The following is a 25,431-nucleotide window of genomic DNA, read 5'->3' as shown; positions in this document are numbered from 1 at the left end:
GTTACGGGCCGTTTTATTTCTATCAAACTTTAAATAGGAAATTATAAATGAAAACATTCGTTTCAGATTTTGATAGTAATATGGTTCCAATCGTAAAAATATTCTTTAAATACTGAATACATTAAAAATCATATCCCCAGTTTATGAAAATACCCTATTGAAAGAGGTGATTTCATTAGGGATCTTGGCGTAATTTTTGATGGTAAACTTACATTTATCAAACATATTGACAAGATTTCAAATAAAGAGCTAAGTATGTTGGGATTTATTTGTAGGGTTACAGACAAATTTAAAAGTATCACACCAATCAAGTCTCTTTATTGCTCCCTGGTTAGAAGTCGTTTAGAATATATTTCTCCAGTCTGGTCGCTGGTCGCCTCATTATCGCATTATCGCATTCTAATTCACTCGAGCGTGTCCAGAAGAAATTTCTAAAATATATTAATTTTAAACTTCACATTCCAGCTGCTTTATAATCAATCAATTGTTATCTTCAGCAAATCTTTTAAGACTTTCTGATAGAAGAATCCTAACTGACATAATATTACTTTATAAAGTGATCAATTCATCAACTGTCCTGATTTGCTGGAGTTAGTGTGTTTCCGTGTACCTGGTCGACATACCCGCCACAGATCTCCTTTTTGTTCTACAAGTTCTAAGACCAACTATCACATGCACTCGCCTATCCCTAGGCTCCATAGATATGGCAATCAGTATGAGGACAAGGCTGATATATTCGGTTCTGGACTTGATAGTTATAAAACGAGTCTGATTTCTTTTTTTCTCTCGCAATATTATTCTTAAACTTTTCTTTATATTTAAAAATGTTTTTCCTTTTTTTGTTTTTTCATATTTATGTATTTATTTCGTTAATATTTTTGGTTGCTTATGTGTATTTACCTAATTGTTACTATTGTTATAGTTATGCAATTTTGTATTTTTTTGTTTTGTATTTATAAATGTTTTTTTTTCTTCATATTTATGTTCAACATATGCTAAAGGCAATATATACCGTTTATGTAAAAATAAATAAACACTCGGAGCGCAAAAAATTCTATGTACCGAGCACCTATTTAAGAGCTAGGCAACACAGACCTTTTGTTCTTCCAGAATGCAGGACAAATTTACCGTTGATGATGCCTGTGGGGAGAATGATTGGTCTGTTGAACAGCCTACTGAGAGAGGTGGATCTTTTCCATGCTGGGATTACCAGTTTCAGACTCTTCCTCTCTAACTATGTACCATAATGTGTATTAGTGACTTATTCGTCTATTTTTACTGTTGTTTTTATGGACTTTAATCTATTGTGCTTTTTTTATCATGTTTTTATCGTTCCCAAATTATATCATTAATGTACGTTGCAATTGGCAATAGTGCTGTATTATATATTTAAATAAATAAAATAATCTTCGAAAAACCTGACCACCTCAAAAAGCGGAAATCTATCGCCGGTTGCAATCATGATCACCCGTAGTTGCCACAACAACATTACAATGCTATAATTTGTTGGCTATAGCAAACACGTGGTCACATAAACTTGTGACGTTGGGAGGTAATTTATTTTTAGTAAAACCATTAGTATACATTTTTTCATACATTATCGAGAAGCTTCGCCATACAATTGCTCTGATTTTGTCGTGTAGAACTAAAAAACAAAATATACTCAAATACTTGTAAGTAAACATATTTTATGTCCAATTCCCCGTAGCACTAAACTTCCTCATTGGTGCTGTGTTGGGTTTTTGTTTTTTTGTATAATATTATACTAATACAACCACTGTGTACACAACTATAAATAAAATAAATTAATAAATATTTTTACTCTCAGACAACGAAAATATGTATACTGTAAATAAGTTTACAGAAATAGTTCTACAGAAAAAAATCAATAAAATAATACTATATAAACCATCCTTGTTCTCAACTACTGAACTGTTCAAAGAATTTAATGTTTTAAGAGTGGAGGATATCTACGGAAAGTGTTGTATGCTCCAGGTGCATAAGGAGAGCCTCCCATCGGACCGTATAACGGGAAGGTTAAGAACAGGATGCCTCGCTCTACAGAGAATTAAAACTACCACGCCCAAACATCATTTATACTTACATAGGACGGAAGCTTTTCAATAATTTACCACAAAATCTACGTCAAGAAATAAATTACGGAAAATTTAAGGATAAATTAAAGAAAAGCTTCTTGACATAATTAACATCAACTGTATTTTGAAAATAAACATATGTGTTTAATATGTGCCTGTGTTTATAAATTTATAAATTTTGTGTTTATTTATTTTTTTATTAGTGTTAAATTTTTACAATTGTTTAATTTTTTATTTATTGTACAAACACAAGAGCCAGACTCTTTTTTGGCAAGTTCAACCTTAAGTGTTCCATTTTTAAGTGTTCCATTTACTGAATGTAATGTTTATTTATGTTAATAAAGGTTTTTATAAAATAAAAAAAATTAAAGTATGAAGAGGATATTTTTTTAGAGAAATGTTAAGAAATGTTATAATAGCTTTTTTTCAGTTATTATTTTTAGTTTGTTTGAATCTGACAACCGAATTTATTTATTTACTTCGAATACAAACAGGTGTACAGGTTAAATAAATATAAATAAAAACTATAAAAATTGTATACATAGTAGGGGCCTGCTATCCAATTATATGAATTCACTAAATTATACTGCAATAAAGCGAGGACACGACGGTTTAAATTTTAAACTATATAAATAATAAATATACTATACATTAAAATAAAAGAAATATAGACTAAACGAGGAGATAGTGGGAAGGAAAAGAAGGAAATTGACGAGGAGTGGTGAAGGATGATTGAAGGAAAGTAGGAGTGAAAAATTGCATTTGATTTAATGATTAAGAGCAAGAAAAGAGACAAAACGTATATTCTCTGTTATTCTGAATCAAGCCTATATTAATATTTCCGATGATTAGTTTTAGTGTTACGAATATAGATAATATCAGAGAGTCTAGTTGGTCTGGAGGGGACGCGGTAAGCAAGTAGGTGAATTGGTTTGGGAATCAAATTTATTAATTACAATTTTGTAAAGCAGGATCTGATCGAAAATATCTTTTCTGTGTGCTAATGAATCAAGGTTTTGAAATTTTAAAGAAGCTATATAATTTGTAAAATGGAAATTTTGAAAATTAATATCTGAATGAGATAGACAATTGTGATAGAAACATGAACTGATATTGTAAAAACATATTTAAGTAAACACTAAAAAAAGAAAAGAAAATCGTAAATATCATATAAACAATATCATTTTTTTTACGAGAACATAAATATATCTACAATATTTGAGTTTGTCCAAATGTTCGTTAATAAATATATCTAATAATTTGTTAATAAATATATCTATTAAAACGCGAAAACTCAACTTTAGTCCTTAGTTTGACAGACCGCCGACAGAAGCCTCGCAATAATTACATTGTTTGTAATGTAGGATTTTGTTTGTAATTGTATTATTTTTCTAATAAACTGCATCGAGGATTTTTGGTGCTAATCGAAATTAGCACTAAAAATATATATTTCTGAGATACCCCCGGGTAACTTAAACATTCTTTGGCGCATATAACCATGTAAGAAGTAATAATACCTGGTCCTATAGCGGTGTAAAAATATCCGTGTTGCCAGAGCACGCGGCGACAGGCCCCTCCCAGGAGGGCGGCCAACACGAGGAATAGCGGAGTCCCCAGCAACGCGGGCAGCAGCGAGGGCCGACCCCTGCGCCCCGCTTGCGCCCCGCACACAGCCCACGCCGTCGGCATCACCACTCCCCACGTAAGAAACGTCTCCTGGGATGCAGCTGACCAGCTCTGTATGAAACATCGTGTCAATAACGCATCGCCCATAATAATAACTCCAATTCGACAGTAGTGGTTTATTTTCGCATTTATTAGCACAAATAAAATGTCGTATTACATGCTCGTATGCACATTCTCGTCCTGTGCAGAAAATTGTAACATACATACGAGTATTATTGTGTTGTGTATGTAATCGGTGCTGTGTTAGGTTTATGCCTTTTATGGAATGATTTCAACATGGCATTCCAATATAGCGCTGTGTGCAAGTGATCTGTCATATTTAAGGCATTGTCTGATAATGACTATTTTTACGGTACCCTAAAAATGATTCGCTAACCTTACTCGATCTCCACTGGCCTAAATAGATATCAATTTGTTCTTATTTTCAGTATTGCGTTTGTTATTATCTTTGGGAAAGAGAGATATGTATTTATGTTTTTATGCATACATGTTACATAATATAATAATATTAACAGTTTCAATATCAGCAGCTGGGCCCCATACCAAAATATCACAATTCGCAATACTGCGAAAATAGCTGAAATTGACTATCTTCGCGGTAGCTTGTTATTTGTCTAATCTTCCTGATGGCACGGCGCGACGTCATGGCGTCAGTTCCTGAACTGAGCCAATATTTCTTACATTAAATAAAGAAAATTCAATGCATTTAGTTTTCTTCGCATTAAACCTTCTGTACTTCTAAAAGAGTGTCCTTTAGTTCGAAAAGATCTTTGGCTTTGCTATTTACTTTAAATATTAAAGACTCATCATCCGCAAAGAGCGCCATATTTAATAATTCATCTACTATGTATGGTAGATTTTTTTTTAAAGGAATAACCCGCTAAACCTCTATTCAGAGGCTTGTCAGCGGGTGGGATAGAGGATATATGGAAGGTGGTAATGAAAAATACACCACAACACTCGAACAAATTGAGAAAAAATCTTTCTTGGATTTTTTTTCTTGCAACTGTTTTTCTGGCGGGAATCGAACCCGCGACGCCAGTTTCACAGTTGGCCGTCTAACCGACCGCACCACGGCGCCTGTCTTATAATATTAATATAGTAATATAACTTAAAACAGAAATGGTTCGGATTACCTCGAGGGACGCCAACCTTCTCTTATTTTTAATAAATAAATTCGAATAGCAATATTCTCGTTTATCGCTAGTGTTAGGAACAGCAAGGGGGGCATTTTCCGCCCCCGGCCTTGCCGACGTAAGTGTCGCTACAATACCAATATATATATCGGGAGAAAATTATAAAACAATTATGGACAGACTAAATCATGATCTTAATAATGTATCACTGTGGCTAAAAATTAATAAATTAAAATTAAATGTTAACAAAACTAAATATATGAATATAGGAAACAAAATAATAGAAATCACACCATCAATTGTAATAGAAAATGAAAAACTTAATGAAGTCACTGAAATTAAATATTTAGGTGTAATGTTGGATTCAAAACTTACATTTCACCAAAACGCTAAGATGGTAATAAATAAGATTGAAAAAAATATCAATTTTGGGAAGGATCAGAAGATTTATTGATAAGGACTCTTGCAAAACTATTTACAAAGCAATTATTGAACCACACGTCAACTACTGTAGTAGCATTTTATTTTTATCAAACAAAGGAAACATAGATAAACTAACTGTATTACAAAATAAAGCCTTTAGAATCATTTTGAAAAAAAACAGATACACGAGGGTAAAGTCGATGGTAAATGAAATGAAATTATTAACATATAAACAAAGAATATTTTACAATACAATGATATTTGTTCATAAAATTATAAACTCTAATAAAAAAAGAGAATTTTGGAAAAAAATTGATCGGAACCAGCATGAACACGATCACAATACTAGAGAAAAGAACAAAATTAGACTTCCATTTAGGAAAAAGGCAAAGTCACAAAATTCTATTTTATTTAAAGCAATTAAAAAGTATTACGAAATGGAAAAAAAACATTTATGAAGAAAAAAACATATCAAAATTAAAAATAATAGTCAAGACATATGTGATAAACAATTTATAAATTAAATATATTTGCAATGTTATTATTAGAACACACATAACAATATGTATGATATGTGTGCCCTACTTTAAGATTTAAATAAATAAATAAAATACCTTGCTGTCTATGAAGAAGTCGGGCCAAGAGACCCGCGGCAGGGAGGCACTCAGGATGTCGGAGTCCAGCGCCAGCAGACGCGTTACTACGGCGGCCAGCCCCAGTAATGGGAGAACGGTCATCACCCCCGCCACCTGGATCGTACAAATATTTATTTTTTGTCCACTATTCACAAAATTTCATAATCGGGAAACAATTTTTCACCTATTTGGCTTGATCCACTCATAGATCCGTGCGCAAGCGCAACCCACCTCCACTATCCATTTCTTAATAGAAATTTTATATAGTGAATACTTAGGGGAGAACCACCATGGAGAGAACGGCCCATGAAGAGAACAGTTGCATTTGCAACGATTGTAATAAACCTAGCGACACCCCACGGTGACGACATCGCGCGTAAGTTAGCCACATGTCCATTCAGTGTGCTTCGGACAGTGGACGAGAGAGTTTTACACGCGAAGTAAAAAAAATAAACTGCAAATTTTCCCCATCTGCTGAAATTTTAATAGTAAGCGTGGAGTAAAAAGGGTTTACCTGTAGTGTAACGTGATTATATAGTCTTTATGTGGTAAGGTTATATTCAATAATATTAAATCCATCTCGATAATTTCAATGTTTTTCGAAAATAAGGCCTATTTCCATGAAGAGAACACGCCGCAATCCTATGAAGAGAACGTTCTCTTCATAGGTTTAGTGTTCTCTTCATGGTGATTTATGTGTGTTTTGTTTATTTAATGATATTATTTTAAATTATCAAACACAAATGATTTACCCAATCATACATTTTTTTAGATCTTGAGCTATGCCGAAAATAAAGCGTAAGACGGACGATGAATTCAAAGATGCAATAGAGGCATTTTCAGTGTTGCTAAGGAGACAAGTTAGCAACAAAATTATTAAACGATCAAAACAGGCACAAAAAGCCAGGGAGAATTTTGAATATCCTAACCCAGAACTCGTCTTCGGAGTGTGACATCACAATTCGGCTTCCAGATAAGAATCAATGAGAATCAGTGCAGACTTCCAGCATGACAGATAATTTTCGTGTTGAAACTGAACAATTATTTGAACCTCAACCATCGAACAGTTCTGAGAGTCATAAACAACTCGGAATAATTTCTCCTCATATAATTAGACCATACCCAAAAGCACCACCAAGAAAAAATACGAAAAAAGGAGGACCACAAAAAGGAAAGTCGACTATTGCGGATACACCAGAAAAAGATAATTTGATCAAGAAATATATTGAAAAAAATATAAAAAACCAAATAAAGGAAAACAGACAATCGGACTTATGGTAAAAAATGATAATACGGCGCAGAACGGCAAAAATATTAAAAATCTACGTCATAAAATAGACAAATTTCTGTACACGACGATTCATCAGATTCTTTCCTTACCCTTCAAACCCTAATAGATTGCGTCCCTGATAAAACTGGCAACACTGTATACCATATTTGCAATGAAGATTATTATAAGAGTTGAGAAGAATGGCTCCAGTATAAAATTTGCAGTCAATAGTGTCAATGGGCAAATTTAACATTTTTTTGTCATAAATGTTTTTTAAGCCAGATGCATATTTTGTAACATGTTCTCATTAATTTTCATAATGAATTTTTCCTTATATAAAGTTGCATTTTCATTTAATTGTCATTTATTTCCAGAACGTGTCGAACGAAGTAAAGATAGACAAATATAATTCCGCATTCCGATGAACGTGTGTGGCTGTTCTCTTCATGGGAACCTGTGTTCTCTTCATTGTCCCTTGAAGTGAACATTTCCCAAGTTTTATGAAATTATCCATAACCTAGAATCTAACAAGAGAATTTAAAATTCACTTTAGGAATTATAGAAGGAATGAATACTCTACAAAACTTCATACTTAGTTTTTGATACAGTGTATTGATTTAGAATTTAAATCAAGGAGATAAAAAATGTTCTCTTCATGGTGGTTCTCCCCTACTTATTGTCCTTATGGACAATGGAAGTAGATTGTACACTTTAACCGAGTAGTAGGCCAATCCTCTTTGACCGAAAGTTGTATTAATTTTAATTTTCTTTTGCAGCATCAGGGTGGAGTATCTAGTAACTCTTGTATTTGTGTAATGAATTATGGAAGGTAGATAATAATGGTTGTGTGCGTACAGTAGCAGAGCTTTTGCATAAAGTTGTTTTTCATATGTTACATTAAGATTTACGATTTAGATTACTGACTAGATCAGATCTTCTCTCGAGGTCGTTTTTTTTTGCCTTTGCCTTTTTTTTGCCGTAATTTTTTTCAATCATACGTGTTTATAAAAAAAATGTATTTCATTATCACAATAGTGAAAAAAAAGGCCCATAGATAATAAATAATATTCAATAGAATATTACGTAGCTTTGGAACGGGTATTTTTGTATCTAGTGAAGCTGCTTGGAATATTTTCTTGCAATTTTTACATATCGAAGACTTATTTTGTTATTGCATGTATGTACTTTATTTTTTTTTGCCAATAAAGTCGTATTTCGGCACTGAAAAAAAACAGTTTTTTGAATTTTTTAAGTGATAATTCATTTTGAATAAAGAAACAAAATAACAATCTAACCTTCCCGTACGATCGAATGCCACCGACCACCATGAGGGCGGCTCCCGCCCACACCAGCGCCAGGTGAAAGGTCGGTTGGAAATGCAGCGCGCCCAGGCCGGGGTCCGCGGGGTCCGCGGGGTCCTCCTCCGCCTGCAGTACCACAGAGGACCAGTAACGGCCCACGAGCGCGGACAGCGGCGCCGGCGCCGAGCCGTTGGGCGCGCCACCGCCGTCCGCCCAGCGGTAGCGGCCGTGCGCCGGCACGAAGGAGTCGCGGAGGTAGGCCAGCAGCCAGGCCAGAGGCAGCGCGGCGGCGGCGGCGGCCTGCGCCTGCGCCAGCAGCAGCGCCGCGCCCACGCCGCGCAGCACGGGGGCCACGCGCCACGCGCCCAGGGGGCCGGCGCGCAGCGCGGCGCCCAGCGCGGCCCCCAGGGCTAGCAACGGCGCACCCAGCAGCAGGGACAGCAGCAGCCACTGCAGCACGAAGTTGCTGCCGAAGTGCAGCGCTAGGAGGCCGAAGCGACAGAAGCCCGCAGGCCCGAGACAGCAGCTGAGCAGGGCCAGGGCCTCCGCCCCTCGCCACGGCCAGCCCTCCTCGTCCCCCTTACTCGCGCTCTCCTCCTCCCGCGCGGGGCTCGCCGTCTCCTCAGAACCGGAACTGGATAAGAAAGAATCGGATATGGTAATGTTACAATGAAAAAATAATGCCTCGTCGGCGGGTTTCTGTTGAAGAGAAGAGAGAGCATTAAGCTAGTGTTTCCTAAGACAGCGGTGCCCGTATCTTAACGGCCGTAGTGAACGGCGATGCGGTGGACAGCCGTCGTAACGTCGACTAGTGAGTGGTTTTCTAGGAAAACGGTGTTAAATGGTGTTGAAAACACCGTTTTACTAGGAAACCACACTCTAGTCACCGTTGCGACGGCTGTCCACCGCATCACCGTTTACTTTACCGATTTATTCCTAATAGTCGGTGACTATAATGTACCTCATATCCAATGGAATATAATTACTGATGGCCCATGTCATACCGACGACTCTTTCAGTCAACCACTCGCGCGTAATGATCTATGCGCAAGAGCGTTGACTGATTGTCTATCCTTCTCTAACCTCAAACAGTTTCATGATATCAAGAACTCACACGGAAACATACTCGATCTCGTCATTAGTAACTTTCCTGTCTCAATTGAAACATCGGATTTTCCTCTCGTTCCCGAAGACGCTTATCATAGCGCCATCCTTATAAACATCGAGTTTCCAAACCTAATCAAACCAAAACCAATAAAAAAAATTGTAAAACTTTACCACAAAGCAGACTATCAAGCTATCAATCAGTCTCTTAAAGATTCTGATTGGTCACTAGTTATAAATGCCCCAAATGTTAACGCAGCTGTCGATAATTTTTACCAAATCATTGAGGATGTCATAGAAAATTATATCCCAACAAAAGAAATATTAACAGGAAAATTTCCTGATTGGTATTCTCCCGCCTTAAAAAACGTCACAAAAGAAAAGCTAAAGTTTCATAGAAAATGGAAGCTTTCCCGTAACCCATTAGATTATCAATCATTTTCTCTGTTACGAAATAGGCAGAAAAAAATATCAAAGTCAGATTATAAAAAATATATTGATTCAATTGAACTCGGTATCCAAATGGATATTAAAAAATTCTGGTCCTACGTGAAATCAAAAAGAAAAACCCCAACAATTCCCGATCACATGACATATAATTCTATAACAGCACAAGATAACACTGGGGTAGCGAATCTTTTCTCGGACTATTTCGGATCGGTATTTTCAAATCCAACGGCAACACATTTTCGTAACAATTTTATTGATTCTGCATCTATTGAAATCTCTACAATCAATATTAACAAAAGTAACACGCTTAAATATCTACTAAGCATAGACCCAAAAAAGGGACCTGGTATAGATTGTCTGCCGGGTATTTTCATACGTAACTGTGCTCATAATTTGACTCCACCCGTTTGTGCAATATTTAAAAAATCTATAAAACAAAGTTGTTTCCCAGATAGGTGGAAGACAGCCTTTATTTCTCCAATCTTTAAGAGTGGAGATAAACACGACGTCACTAACTATCGACCGATAGCTAAATTGCCAATATTAAGCAAAGTTCTAGAAAGGATCGTCTACGACCAATTATACTCAGTTACAAGTTCACTAATTGTCCCTTACCAGCACGGTTTTGTTCGTTGTAGATCAACAACATCAAATCTTGCAGTATTTACTGACTTCCTGCATAAACATATGGATAAAAGACAGCAAATCGACACAATTTACACTGATTATTCAAAAGCATTTGACCGCGTTAATCATAACATCCTGATCAATAAACTTTCTTCGTTGGGAATACACGGTGACTTGAAAAGATGGATAAAATCTTACATAAGTAACCGCAACCAAATTACTATTGTAAATGGTGTTAAGTCTAACCCTGTCGAGGTAATTTCAGGAGTGCCACAAGGATCCCATCTGGGCCCTTTACTGTTTATTTATTATATCAATGATATTTCCAAATGCTTTCTTCACTGTAAATTTAGTGTATATGCCGATGATATGAAAATATACTGTTCTATTAATTCTATTTCTGATTGTGATGCCATGCAAAACGATTTAAACCGGTTTTCAACTTACTGCCAAGAGAACGACCTAGCTTTAAACGTTTCGAAATGCCATAAAATGACATTTACTAGAAACAAAAAAACAATAACTTTTCCCTATAATTTTAACAATATTAATATCCAAAAAAAAAACAGCTGCAGGGATTTGGGAGTAATTTTGGACACAAAACTTAATTTTAATACTCATATAGAGGCTATTCTATCTAAATCATATAAAATGTTAGGCTTCCTAATGAGAGTTTGTAAACCATTCAAAAATCCAAGCACGACCTTGGTACTATACACCTCATTAGTCAGAAGTCACTTAGAATACGCTTCCTGCATTTGGAATCCCCAATACAACATTTATATAAATTTAATAGACAAAGTACAAAATAAATTTCATAAGTACATCCAATGTAAATTCCCTAATGTCAGTAATTTAAAGTTACCTTGTCTTCATAAACGGCGTATGATTGCGGATCAATTATTTATTTATAATTTGCTAAATAATCGGATTGATTGTGCCGATTTGCTGTCTGAAATAAACATTAATACTCCTATTCGTCGCACTCGACATACTGTATTACTGAGCTACAACAAATGTAACACCAGAACAGCTCAAAATTCGCTCTTAGGAAGAGCAGTTTGTAATTTTTCTAAAATTGAGAAGATGTACAATTTAGACATCTTTAACGACTCAGCTCTCTGCTACAAACGGAAACTGAGTCTTATTGACTTTAATGTTTAGTATCACTAATATTATTATTGTTATTATTATTATTATTATTATTATTATTGTTATTATTGGAGCACATAAGGGAATTTGCTTATGTGTGCCCTACTTCAAAATTTAAAGTTACACAAATTCTTCTTACATCTTGTTGTATTGTTAGATAGTTATTTCATATATTGTGTTGTGTACGTAATTGGTGCTGTGTTAGGTTTAGTTTTTGTTTGTAATATTGTCTAGATTTATATTAACATAGCACTGTGTGCACAACATTAAATTTAAACAAATAAACAAATAAACAAATAAACTACTGCCGTTAAAATACGGGCACCGCTGTCCTAGGAAACCCTAGCTTTACTGTCCGTGCCGTATAAATACGTTGGCGTCGGCGGTGGCGTCGGGATCGGTGGCTACGTCGCGACGCGTCAACATAAATTCTAAGCATCATGTCACGTGGTGTGTCGTGTGCAGCGAAAACAAACGCTTGCGTCTTGACGCGTAATTTTATGTTTATATCAATAAAAATAATCCGGATAAGAACATGTATACTTATTAGTATTATGGCTGAACGATAACAATTTGATTTCATCTCCATTCCGTCTGGTTTGCCACAGGGATCACACCTTGGGCCACTTTTATTTATTGCCTATATTAACGATATTTAATTATGCATTAATGCCCATTACCTTTGTTATGCTGACGATAAAAAAAAATACCTTAAAGTTAGGTTCAAAGTTACAACAAGACTTATACTCGTATGTATTATATGTTTGCCTACCATGCAAGAAGTCTCGGGTTCGATTCCCGACATGGTTGATAAGAAATAATTATTTAAAAGAGTTTTTTCACAACATAATATTTCATAGTCTCTGGACTAGCTCCTGAAGCGAACGACTGATCGTCTTACCTTCGTGTAATAAAAATGATCAAGATACGCTACGATTGGTGTATCAATGCAGTGCCCTATGCACCATTAGGTGCGGAAAGGGAATGATGTTGTATTGAAAACAAACTTCATATCAATGTTTCAAAATGTTACAAAATATCTTTCACTCGATATAAAAATGAAATTAAATATGACTATATGATAAATGAAAATATTATTTAAGAAGCAAACGAAATTGGTAACTTAAGAATTGTTTTGGACTCAAAATTAAATTACAATAGTCATATAGAAACAATAATTAACAAGGCATACAAAATGGTAAGCCCTACTATGTATACATTTTTTATCGTTTTTATTTTTATTCATTTAACCTGTATGTCTGTTTGTATTCGAAATATTTTTTTTTAAATTTTTTTTTTATTATAAATTTAATTTAATATTTTATTGTTTTCATTTGTTTTATAATATTAATAGCCTAAAAATGATTGATACTGTTTCTACCTGCCGATTGATAAATAAAATAATTATTTTAAATCAAATCCGCTCTATGTTGTTTTATGATTCAACCCTATATTGAATGAATGATGATTGAATGAAATTCGACTTCTATTTACTCTTCTAAGTAAATCGGACTCATTTTCTTCTGTCACAACTCGTCGTTTAAAGCTTGGGTTGAAATACATATGCTATAAGAATACACATTACACATGCAACCTAAATCGTTCGGTAAAGCGCTCTCTCTCAGTATAGCATTAAATATTCTACACCGGACTGGTGCGACAGGGACAACGTTTTACAAAGTTGGCAGTCTCTTTCGCTTCTTATGTAGTGTAATAACTGTCAACGCGTATACATACGGAACGCGCTGTCAAACTTATATAAAAAAATACTGTTTGTATTTTCTTAACTTTTTATTTATTAACTTTACTATTTCTAAATTTTTAAAACTTATTTTCATTATTGTATTTTTTGTTTGTTTTTTTGGTCACACTGTAAGAAATTTCTAGTGGCAATAAGTCCGACATTTAACTGTGTATACCTTTGTTTTATTTAAGAATGAATATTTATTTATATTTGTTTTTATCACATTGTATATTATGCTTTTAGTTTTATTAAAATAATTATACATTTTTACAGTTTAAACATTTAAATTTTCGTGTTTTTCCTAAAACTAAAATCCCACCAAGCCACTTTCTGTAGCTTGTTGGTAGAGATTTATATTTATACTTTATACTAACTCATATAATATTATCTATATTTATAAAAACAATGAATTAATCAATAGAATTAACAGCCGGAAAGATCAGAATATACATGTACTTATTCACGAATGTTTTTTTTTTTTTAATACAAGAAAATACACGAAAAATTCAAATATTTACACATAAGCTACTATTCATACATAGAGTTGTAAAAATACCGTAGTCTACCAAATCGCTCGGTAGTATACCGGTAGTCTACCGTTTCCTACCGTAGTTTTGGTAGTTTGTTTTTTAGGTAAAAAATATTAAATATTTTAGTGAGTCAATTCATAAGGCAGCTAGCTTTTGCTTTTGGTACTGCAAATAACCAAAATAAAGATTGGTACGCAGATTGTGCAGTAGAATTAAATCCAATGATCGAAGCGAAAAGCGATGCCGTAATTAATTTTAAAGCATTTCCTTTTGATCGAAATAAAAAATGTTCGAAAAATGCAAGGGCAAATGCACAAAGAGAGATTAGGCGGTGTGCAAATAAATATTGGAATACGCTGTGTAACGACATCCAAAATGCGGCGGATACTGGGAACTCTTTTGCTATGTATGAAGGCATAAAAAGAGCAATTGGACCTGTTGTCAAAAAACTGCGCCTCCAAAAACGATACAGGGAGATATAATATTGGACCAAAATAAACAATTAGATCGTTGTAAAATTACTAATAGAGATGAGTTACCGATTCCAATATTATCATCTGCTTTATATTCCGTTGATGCATTAGAAATTATGGATGAGCCGGATGTGATTCCATCACTTACAGAACTTAAACAGGCTATTATGAAACAGCAAAAAGCTCCTGGCGTGGATGGTATACCCGCTGAGATACTGAAAGACCAGTCTCTGTTACCCCTACTTTACCGTCTTTTCATAAATTGTTGGAACAATGGTTGTGTTCCACAAGACATGAGAGATGCGAACATTATATCATTATACAAAAACAAGGGAGGCAGAGGTGATTGTAATAATTATAGAGGTATCTCCTTGCTGAGCATCACGGGTAAAATATTTGCCAAAGTGTTTCATAGACGAGTTCAAAAATTGGCAGAAAGGATATACCCCGAAAGTCAGTGTGGATCCAGAAGAAAAAGGTCAACTACGGATATGATATTTGTTTTTCGGCAACTTCAGGAAAAGTGCCGAAACTTCTTAAAATATTACTTTCATTCCATGAAAATACGAATTGTACTGTTCAATTTGAGTGTAAAGGGTCAACCGCTTTCAAAGTGGAATGTGGAGTGAGACGAGTATGTGTGCTGGCAACTACACTTTTTGGGATTTATTTTTCGGTGCTGCTTCACTCAGCATTTAAAGATTGTGAAACCGGGGTGTACCTCCACACTAGATCAGATGGAAGGCTATACAACATCGCTAGGCTAAAGGCCATCACTTAAAGAAGACAGATACTCATCAAAGATTTGCTATTTGCGGATAATGCTGCTTTTATTGCGCACTCTGAGGAAGATCTACAATTTTTGATGGATCTGTTTTCAACAGCGTGTAAAAAAATTTCTATGGAAATAAGCTTGAAAAAAACTGTTGTTTTATAACAAGACACAGATCAGAGGCTAGAAATCAAAGTTGATGGTCAAATACTATAGTTCTGTTCAAAGTTTTGTTACCTCGGTTCAACAGTGTCTGGCGGTAATGGCGATCTTAAAATAAAGACGCCTGCGATGGCTCGGTCATGTGAATCGAATGGAGGATGGCCGAATACCGAAATATCTTATGTATGGAGAGCTTTGTGATGCTAAACGATCCCACGGTGGTCAGCGATTGCAATTTAATAATGTCTGTAAACGCGACATGAAGACTTTTTGCATTGACGCTGATCATTGGGAAGATCTCGCCAGGGATAGAGATGTGTGGAGAGGAGCCGTAAAGGAGGGAAAAGCGGCACACGACGACCTCTAGCTGGAAAGTCAGAGGCTTAAAAGACTGCGAGGAAGGCAGCTACCTACTGAAGCCCCCCCCCCCCCCCCCACAACCTGGAAGTGTATGAAATGTGGCCGACTGTGCTGGTCCTGTATAGGACTATACAGTCATCGGGCTGTCTTTCCCAGTCTTCCAATTAAGTGTACATCACGCCATGTTGCCATATAGATATAGATAATAAAATATTACTAATCAAGTGATTATAACATAAGTAATGTAAGTGAAAAACGTTTTCTACCAAAACTACCGTATTGTACGGTAAAATACTTTTTACTATATAATACCAAAGTTATAAATCAGGCTTTGAAATAAAATATTACCAATCAAGTGATTATACATCCATTTTATTAAGCAAAACGTTTTCTACCATAACTACCGAAAACTACCGTAACCGTATTCTAAGGTAGAATACGTTTCTTACAATAAACTACCAATGTTATACTACCTGGCTTACATCTCTATTTATACATAAACTTTTGATCGAGTAGTCACTCTCTATAATTTTGTTCTTGTTACATTGTGTGTTCAATTTAAGTTCTTTCGGAAGTAAATTAAAAATGCTAGGTACCAATTATTTGAGAGTTCTATAACCATATTACATACTTTTGGTACTACCAAACCATCATTATACATGAAGCGTGTATTATGGTTATGTTTGAGAGGAATTTTGAAAGTATTACTATTAAATTGTTCTAAAATGATGCAAAGCCACAGTGTATAAAGAATGTTATTATTATTATTATAATTATGCTGTTTTCTGCCAGGAGACTAGATATTTATTAATATGTTTGAATATTTCTATTCAGAATATTTCTATTTAGGCCAATATGCAATCATATTCTTTAATGGATTCAAATATTACCGATAAATTGCGGACGAATGGCGTGATATTCTGAATACATGACGACCTATCAACATACTGACTGCCAAGATCACCGAGTACATCATCGAGTACCGCCTTAAGGCAATTGACGTTAGGTATTTTTATTTCTTCTACGGAATCAGACAAAGATTTTCTTATCAACAGCGTGACACCATCATTTTGCCGAGTATTTTGTCTTGTGAAGAGCATGTTATAGTTTTTTATTTTTTTGAATCGTAAGGCAGTTGTGAATCCGGCACTCGCTCAACATAAGACAATCAATTGGTTCTGTAATGCCATCAAGAAAAATTTGAAGATTATATATTTTTTTTATGCTTCTTACAATATTAAGACTGACAATTTTTAAACCATTAATATTTTCATTCTTCATTTATACCATTCATACTGTTGGCATTGCGAAACGTTGAATTCAACACTTTACGATCAGCTTTCTTTACTCTTTCAATAACATCCCTATCTCTATAACAGATAGTCAAATTTGCGACTTAGGTGTTATTATTGATACGAAACTAATGTTTAATATTCATATTGAATCAGTCCTGAAAAAACATATAAAATGGTCGGACTTATCATGCGGGTATCGAAACCATTTAAACATGCAGATACATGTAAAAAAACTTTATAAAACATTTGTTCGTCCCCAGCTAGAATACTGTACTCCTTTTTGGTCACTTTACTATGATGTTAGTATTAATAGACAAGAAAGGGTCAAACAAACATTTTTTACACAGGTCGACTCGACTACCGGTCAAACCATAACTTTTCTAACTGTGCTGAAAGTATGCAGCACCACGGAACAAACTCTCTTAAAAATCGAAGAATAATGTTAGACCAGTTATTTTTTATACAAATTAATAAATAATAAAATTGATTCTCCAAATCTACTTGAAATATTTCCCTTCCGTGTGCCATCTAGACCGACAAGACAAAATTGTCTGTTTTACACAAATAATGCGTCAACAAACTATTTGAAACAATCTACAATACCTAGAATAAGCGACCAATATAACAATAGATTTACCGAGGCTGATATTTTTAATGGCAATGTATTCAAATTTAGGTCGAAAATCATAGAAATATTGAATGAAGCAGATATTTAATAAACTTTATTATTATATTTCACATATTTTTCATTTCTTATCTTTTACATTTATTTTATTAAACAATTTTTTTGGTGTGTGCATGAGTGTCCTTATTTTTAATAAATTGTCAATATTTGTGTACATACTGTTTGTTTACCCAAAAAAAAAAATTAACCGCGCCTGTGGCTGAAAAATATTGTAGTACAGGTAATCATTTATTTATTTATTTATTTATTAATGAAATCATACAGTCTTTATATAAAACAAGGAACAAATTAACAATTTTAAAAAGTAAGACCAATTACAGATTTCACACTAATGTTAAAAAAATCACAACTAACAATAAATTATTCGATGCAGGTAGTAGATGTAGGTAAGTATAAATTGAGAGTTGAAATCAAATGATTAAAATTAAAAGTAAAAGTTAAAATTAAAATGAAAAGTTTAAATTAAAAGTTAAAATTAAGAATTAAAATTAAAAAGTTAAAATTGAAAGACAAAATTAAGAATCAAATTAAAAGTCAAAAGTCAAGCAGGAGATAAATTTAAAATGTCTTTAACTGATCTGATAAAAATATGGTATTTACAATGTAGTATGTCGATGTCACTAAAACTGTCATTATAGGTAATCTGTATTCTTCGTAGAGTGCTATTTTTTAAATAATTAGTCATTGAGTTAGGAATGTCGAAGAGTACAGATTGACGAGTTCTACGGACAGGGACTCGATATGAAATGCCTCTAACAATTTCTGGGCTATCAATTACGTTATTAACAATTTTGTATAGAAAGCTCATATCCAACATGGTACGCCGAGTTGCGAGATTTTGAACTTTGTGAAAATTAGCTGACTCAGTCCTACTTGAGAATGAAACATTATTTCTGAAATCTAATTGTCTAAGAAAATAATTTTGAAAATGTTCAATACGATTTTTGTACGTATTATATTGGGGATTCCAAATCGGCGAACCAAACTCGAGGACACTACGTACATATGAAAAAAAAAGTTTTCTTAATGCGTCAGTTCTTGTGAAAGGTTTGGTTGATCGTATGACAAACCCTAACATTTTGTAAGTTTTTTCTACAGTATTTTCTGTATGTTTGTTAAATGTAAGTTTACTATTAAGTACAACACCAAGGTCACGGACTTCCGTAGAAGAATTTATAGTCAACTCATTGATTTTATACGAATAATTAATTTTTTTAGAACGAATGCGGTAAAAAGAAATTTGCTGACACTTTTTAATGTTAATAGACAATCTGTTTTTAATGCAATATGTGTTTAATCTATTCAGGTCTTCTTGAAGATTTATACTGTCTTGATCATTATTAATAGGTAAGTATACTTTCATATCATCGGCAAAAAGACTGAACTGTGCAAATTTGAAACATTGACTGACATCATAAATATAGACATTGGAAAGGAGTGGCCCGAGGTGTGAACCTTGGGGCACTCCTGATGGTATAGAAGAAAAGTTTGAACAGAAGCCACCGATTACAACAGATTGACAGCGATTTGTCAAATAAGAAGTAAACCATCGCAAAAGATCTCCGTGAATACCCAGATATTCGATCTTTAATAGAAGGGTAAGATGGTTTACTTTATCAAAGGCTTTCGCATAGTCAGTGTATATAGCATCTACTTGAGTTTTATTTTCAAATTGAGAGAAAATGTATTGAGTGAATACTGCTAGATTAGTTGTTGTTGATCGTTTTCTAAGAAACCCGTGCTGCTGTTCGGGAAAGTTACGTGACAAATGAGTATAGACCTGATCATAAACAATTTTTTCGAACATTTTACTAAATACTGGAAGTATGGAAATTGGGCGATAATTTTCAATGCAATTTTTATCCCCACTTTTATGAATCGGTACAATATTTGCTTCCTTCCATTTGCTAGGAAATAATCCTTCTTAACTCATATATATAATCATAACTTAAATATTGAAATATTCTCGGAGGATAAACACTTAATAAAATCCGTAGGGGTAGGCAGAGAGGATAGAACGCCATAGCACTCTGTCTTTGCAATCATTCGTCTTCTCATGCACGCACGCCGATTATTCCTACACTTGACATGTCCATCTTCAAGTATTTGATGGACTTGCTCGTGCCATATCTTTCTCGATCTTCCTCGTTTTCTGCATCCATCAACATTCGCAAAACAAATATTTGATCCATACATCCCCTTCCATTTATAAATCCATTTTGTATATCCCAGACTCTATCTTTAGTCACTTTTCTTACTCTCTCAGCCAGTATTCTGCCATATATCTTACCAACAGTGCTCCAAAGGCTGATAGCTCTATAGTTTCCGCAATCCACCCTGGAGCCTTTTCCCTCGTAGTAGAGGCATAACAACAGCTCTCCTCCAATCAGGGGATCGTATTCCTCCTCTTAACATAGGTGGTTAAGCCATACAAAAATTAGTTCTCCGCCCGCCTTTGCAAACTCTGTGGCAATGTTATCATAACCTTGTGCTTTCCCATTACATATGTATATTCAACTAGCGGATCCGACAGACGATGTCCTGCCCGAACATTGGCTTGCCTGCCATTAACTGGTTCAGCAAACGAAACAAAAAAAAACAATTTTTTGAAAAATCTGTTAAAAAACTATTTGCAAATTTCTTTCAGAAAAACAATTTACTTAATTCAAATCAGTATGGTTTTAAAGAAAATACAAGCACACAAGATGCTTTAGCTAAATTAACTTCGATCATTTATAAAAGTCTCGACAATGGTAAAAAGTGCTTAGGTATTTTATTGACTTTTAAAAAAGCTTTTGATGGTATATCAAAACTTTTTTTTACACAAAAAAACAATTTCTTCTCATTTTTTTGCAAATGCATTCTCCTCGAATGCAACCCTGGTATATCTACGAATAAAACATTTATGCACCTAACTTCTTTTTTGCAAATTCGATTGAAGATTTTATTATGTACGAACACTCACAGCGCAAAGATCATTTATCTGAAAACCGCACTAAATCGGTTAAGCCGTTTGGGGGGAGTACGGTACAGATGAATTATACGTATAAAGATACTTAGCAGCATCATCATCTGTATTCATGTTTACTTGAGCAGTGCTTATATTTCCTGTATGTGTTTCATCCACCTTCTTGAAGTATTCCTTCTATCTCGTTTTTATTCCACTATCGTTTGTCACCATTTTTTCATATTTTCCTTTTGAAGCTGTCATAAATCCGCTATTTTTACTTTTTTGGGAATATTTAACCGCTTTCTGGAATATTTTAATGTTTTCTTTTAAATTTTTTTACATTTTTATTCCCTCACTTTCAGTCATTTCTTTCTTCACACACCCTGTTTTACTCTCTATTTCCAATTAATAAATACACTTTTATATGCGGTATCCGTTTGACTTACTGTTAATAAGTATAACCACGATTTCTTCTTTTCTCGAACGACCTTTTTTATTTCATCATCCCATCATGCATCACCTTTCTTTCTTCCTTGTTTTACCACATCGTTTACTTCCGTTGCTGATTCACACATACTTTTTTTTCAAACAATCCCACATATCATCAATGCTCATACTTTCTCCACACTCCTCTATCAGTCTACGATTATCAGCGCTTTCAAATTTATCTTTCATGTCATCATTTTGAATTTTTTAAACTTTGACTCTAGAAGGAGCCTGTATCTCACGGGTTTTGGACCGCCATCCTTGGAACAATATTATTTTTGATACTACCAAGAAGTTATGAGTTTCCATCTTGGCTCCTCTATATACACACGTATCAACTGTTACAGGTTTCAATCTAGAGTCGATGACTACATAATCGATAATAGACCTTTCGTTGCCTCTCTCTCACATATACTGGTGGTTTTTATTATGATCAAAGTACGTATTTGACACAAAAAGGTTCCATTCCAGACATACCTCTAGCAGCTTTCTTCCATTATCATTCTGCCTTCCATCCCCGAACATACCTAGGGCCGACTCCATCCAGTCTCTTCGAGTTCCCATCTATCCATTCAAATCTCCCACAAGTATTACTCTCTCACTATTTTTTTTTACATTCATCACATCCATCACACTTGTCCAGCACTTATCTTTCTCAGATTCGCAGTCAGAATTCACAGGTTCATATCCTATTATTAAAATAATTCCTGTTAATCCATCTTAAATCTGACAAACATAAGTCAAGAACTTATAAGGACATACTCTTTCATACTCTCTATCATTCTGAGCGACAGAAACGCGGCAACACCCTGGCAGGCTCTGTCTGTATCTGGGACTCCAGACCAAAGGACCAGGGCGTCACCGTGTTCCATCAAACCGCTTCCTTTTTCCAACTTTCTGTTGTACATATTATATATCTTTTCCATGTGCCTACAGTTCGCACCAACTATGCACAAAACTCTCCTTTGATTAGCTTGGCGCGTAATTGTAATGTATTTTTCAATAACATAAACATATTTAACTGCAGTTAATTCACTTTTAAAACAAGAATTAAAAAAACTATTTTATGAAAAAAAAAATGTTTTTACATTATAAATTTAATGTGTTTCTATTCGCTCATATCAAACACACACTCACCCTGTCCATAAACCCATCCTCATATACACTCACACACATTTTCACATACCTACCAAAACTACACATCAGTCACTTACCCGCGCATCCTAACACACAAAAACTCGCACACATGCGCTTCTATGTATTAATATCGAACTGAACTAGATTTTTATAATTGTATTTATGTGGCAAACTGATTTGGCTTTATTTTTGTTTTTTTTATTATGTTGTGTACATTTTTTTGCATTGCTTCTTCATCACATCACACAATTCGCTTATTTTTTCACCCATACGTCCCCTTATATTCCATGTCGCAATTCTGAATTCTTGCATTTTCCTCTTCTGTGCGCCCCTACGGGAGGAACGACTTGACGGGTTGCGAGCCTCATCGAAGTTAGTCAAAGGATCAGCTACGTCTACGGCGAGAGTAAAAGTTATTTTACCTCTACGCAAACAGCGCACTAAATTCAGTGAATGCGCATTTGCGGTCGCAGGCCTTATGGGATGGAATCCTCTCTCAGCAGAGGTGCGAAGCTGTGAGAGTGAAGTGATGTTCCAGAAAAAAACGCACTTATTATCTAAATCATTTGAATAAATCCGTAGCATGTGGTAACAAAATAAACTGTTTTAATTAAATTACAAATTTAAAAGCTTTAAACAAAATTATTTATCTATAGAAGCACTTTGTAAAGCGTCCTCGGGGTATCATATTACAAAAATGGCGCTGTATAAGTTATACATTATAATAATAATAATAATGTCTTTAACAAATTTATGTATACGATTTATATTTGTGTATTCTGAAAGCACTAGCCATGCTGTAAACGAAACATGTGGCAACATCTTCAAGCAGTTCTAGGAATTTTTACACACAGAAAAAAAAGTCTTAACGCTGTGCAACACTTTGAATATTGTAATGTATTCAATGTTTTCTTTTACATATATTTAACATCAAACCTCACTATTTTATAAAAACAAACTTTTTCAAAAATCAAAGAGTAAATGTTGGAAATTTCTAGAGAAAACAATCAAAACTGCGAGTAACTTCACGACGCACACGGTCGCCACTCGCCACTCGCCACTCGCCACCAAGCGCCGAGGCACGGGTATTATTTCCGATAATTACACGATTTTTTCGATTGTTTGTAAACATTATAACAGCGTTGTTATTTCTTTCCATAGTACAATAAATTATACCAATAAAATAGTTATACGTATATATTAAGTAACTATTATAATAGACAGTTTTGTGACGTTTTTTTACATACAAAAAAGTATAATAGTAAATGAGAATGATTACGTTTGTAATCGATTTTAACTGAGAGAGATATTTAGTATGGCAATCTATATTTTTCTTAATAAACAAAAATTAAAAAAAAAAAAAATTAAAAATTAAAAAATATGAATAAAAGGCAATGTTCGTATGTGTGTCCTCGATAGACTGAATAACTATTAGAACGATTTACGTGTGGTTTTCAGTGATACGTAGATTTTTGCCATTAGCATATTCGTAGCTATTAAATTCTTCAATATATTAACTAGAGAAAAGTTAGGAGCGTAAATGTTTTTTTCATCCATCACCGGGGTTGCATTCGACGAGAATGCATAATATACTTGGTGGGAAAACGAATTCCTACTCGAATGCGGGGCGAGAAATTGCGGGGGCCGAAGCCCTAGGGCTTCTACGATATTATTTAGCGGAGTGGATTATATTTCAATTTTAATGGAATAAGTTAATATCCTCAATATGCGGTATGCAGTGTCAATCGGTAACAACCCCAACGAATGAGATGGGTTAGGAATGGATGCCACTAACCTGGTTCGTTCTTGATGGAATTGCGGTGGTCCGACTGGTCAATTGCGAGCGGCACCACCACTAGGACAGTCACTCAATCTGGAGCTGAACACTGGTGGTCGGTGGAAACAAAGTCTATGATGCGGCACACATTCAACAAAATAAACGCGCGATTCACTACACGAGGTCCCTTTGTGGCGGATGATCAAAAGATACTAAGTGAACAGATGTTGTGGGCACAAAGGACGTTGAAGTTATGACAATAATTTGAACAATGCATGCCCACATAATTCGCAACCAATACTTAAAATCTGGGAAGATGTTATTTTTTAGTCTGTAACAAAAGCTTGTTTTTTAATATTTTTATTATTTATTTATCTTAACAGTAAAATAGCATACATAAATTGTAATGTTGTTCTCGCAAAGCCTAGGCTTGTCTGCGGATTAAATTACATTTTTTTAAAGGTACTCGTAGGTACAGCGTTTAATAAAAAACGTAGAAAATATTTGTGTGCACACTTAAGATTCGCTTGTTCTTTTTTATAAGTTTTTTAAGGTTTTTTTAAATGTATTTAAGTTTTTTTCCTCTCGATTTTCACTTGGTATTTAAACAGTTTTGGTAGTACACTCACTATTGTTCTATCTCCATAGTAGTTTTTCTGTCGTGGCACCGTCAGCTGCTGTGCCGATACTTGCCGGTTCACGATCTGGTTGGTGGTTTACTTTGAATTCAAAACTGCAGTCGAGGAAATGATCTGTCACTATCTTATACTGACACTGACAATAGGCAAATAGTCAAATAATACTTTATCATTGCCTTTTGCCTCAATATTTATTTTTACAGGTACAATGGTTTTTAAAATTTTTACTTGTAGTTTCAAGGCCCTCTCGGTATAAGGCTTGAAACTTAGGCCCCATTTTGAATTATTGGCTCAACTAGCCCCAAGTAAACTAGACTCAGCACGGAGTATGGTAGGTATGATTTAAGGTGGAACATGTTAAGCAGGCAAACTCCTAGCTTATTACAAATTGCTTTTATCTGTTCTTTCCCAATTAAAAGTGGAATTTATAATAATTTTGGCACTTAATATATTTTTGTACATTTACAGTCTTGTAGATTTTTATGAAAGCATTCGTAAGCCCGATCACTCCACTCTACCTTTCAACTTTCAACTTTCCAACT

At 34.6% G+C, this 25,431-nt stretch overlaps 1 protein-coding gene across 1 annotated transcript in view; it reads right to left on the bottom strand.

Annotated features, from left to right (window-relative positions):
* LOC148270909 (sodium-dependent transporter bedraggled-like) overlaps positions 1–25,431 on the bottom strand; it is a 55,657-nt gene that overhangs the window by 17,931 nt on the left and 12,295 nt on the right. Inside the window, exons 2-4 of the mRNA XM_088242066.1 lie at positions 8,542–9,181; positions 5,956–6,090; positions 3,614–3,833 (exon numbers count right to left, since the gene is read on the bottom strand). Of these exons, the coding sequence (XP_088098192.1) occupies positions 3,614–3,833; positions 5,956–6,090; positions 8,542–9,181 (995 nt within the window). The remainder of the gene's footprint in view (positions 1–3,613; positions 3,834–5,955; positions 6,091–8,541; positions 9,182–25,431) is intronic.

The sequence above is a fragment of the Micrasema longulum genome, unplaced genomic scaffold, assembly GCF_059751315.1.
Source record: "Micrasema longulum isolate JH-2025_06_02 unplaced genomic scaffold, ASM5975131v1 h1tg003260l, whole genome shotgun sequence".
NCBI lineage: Eukaryota > Metazoa > Arthropoda > Insecta > Trichoptera > Brachycentridae > Micrasema > Micrasema longulum.
This window is presented reverse-complemented; position numbering and strand designations above follow the sequence as displayed.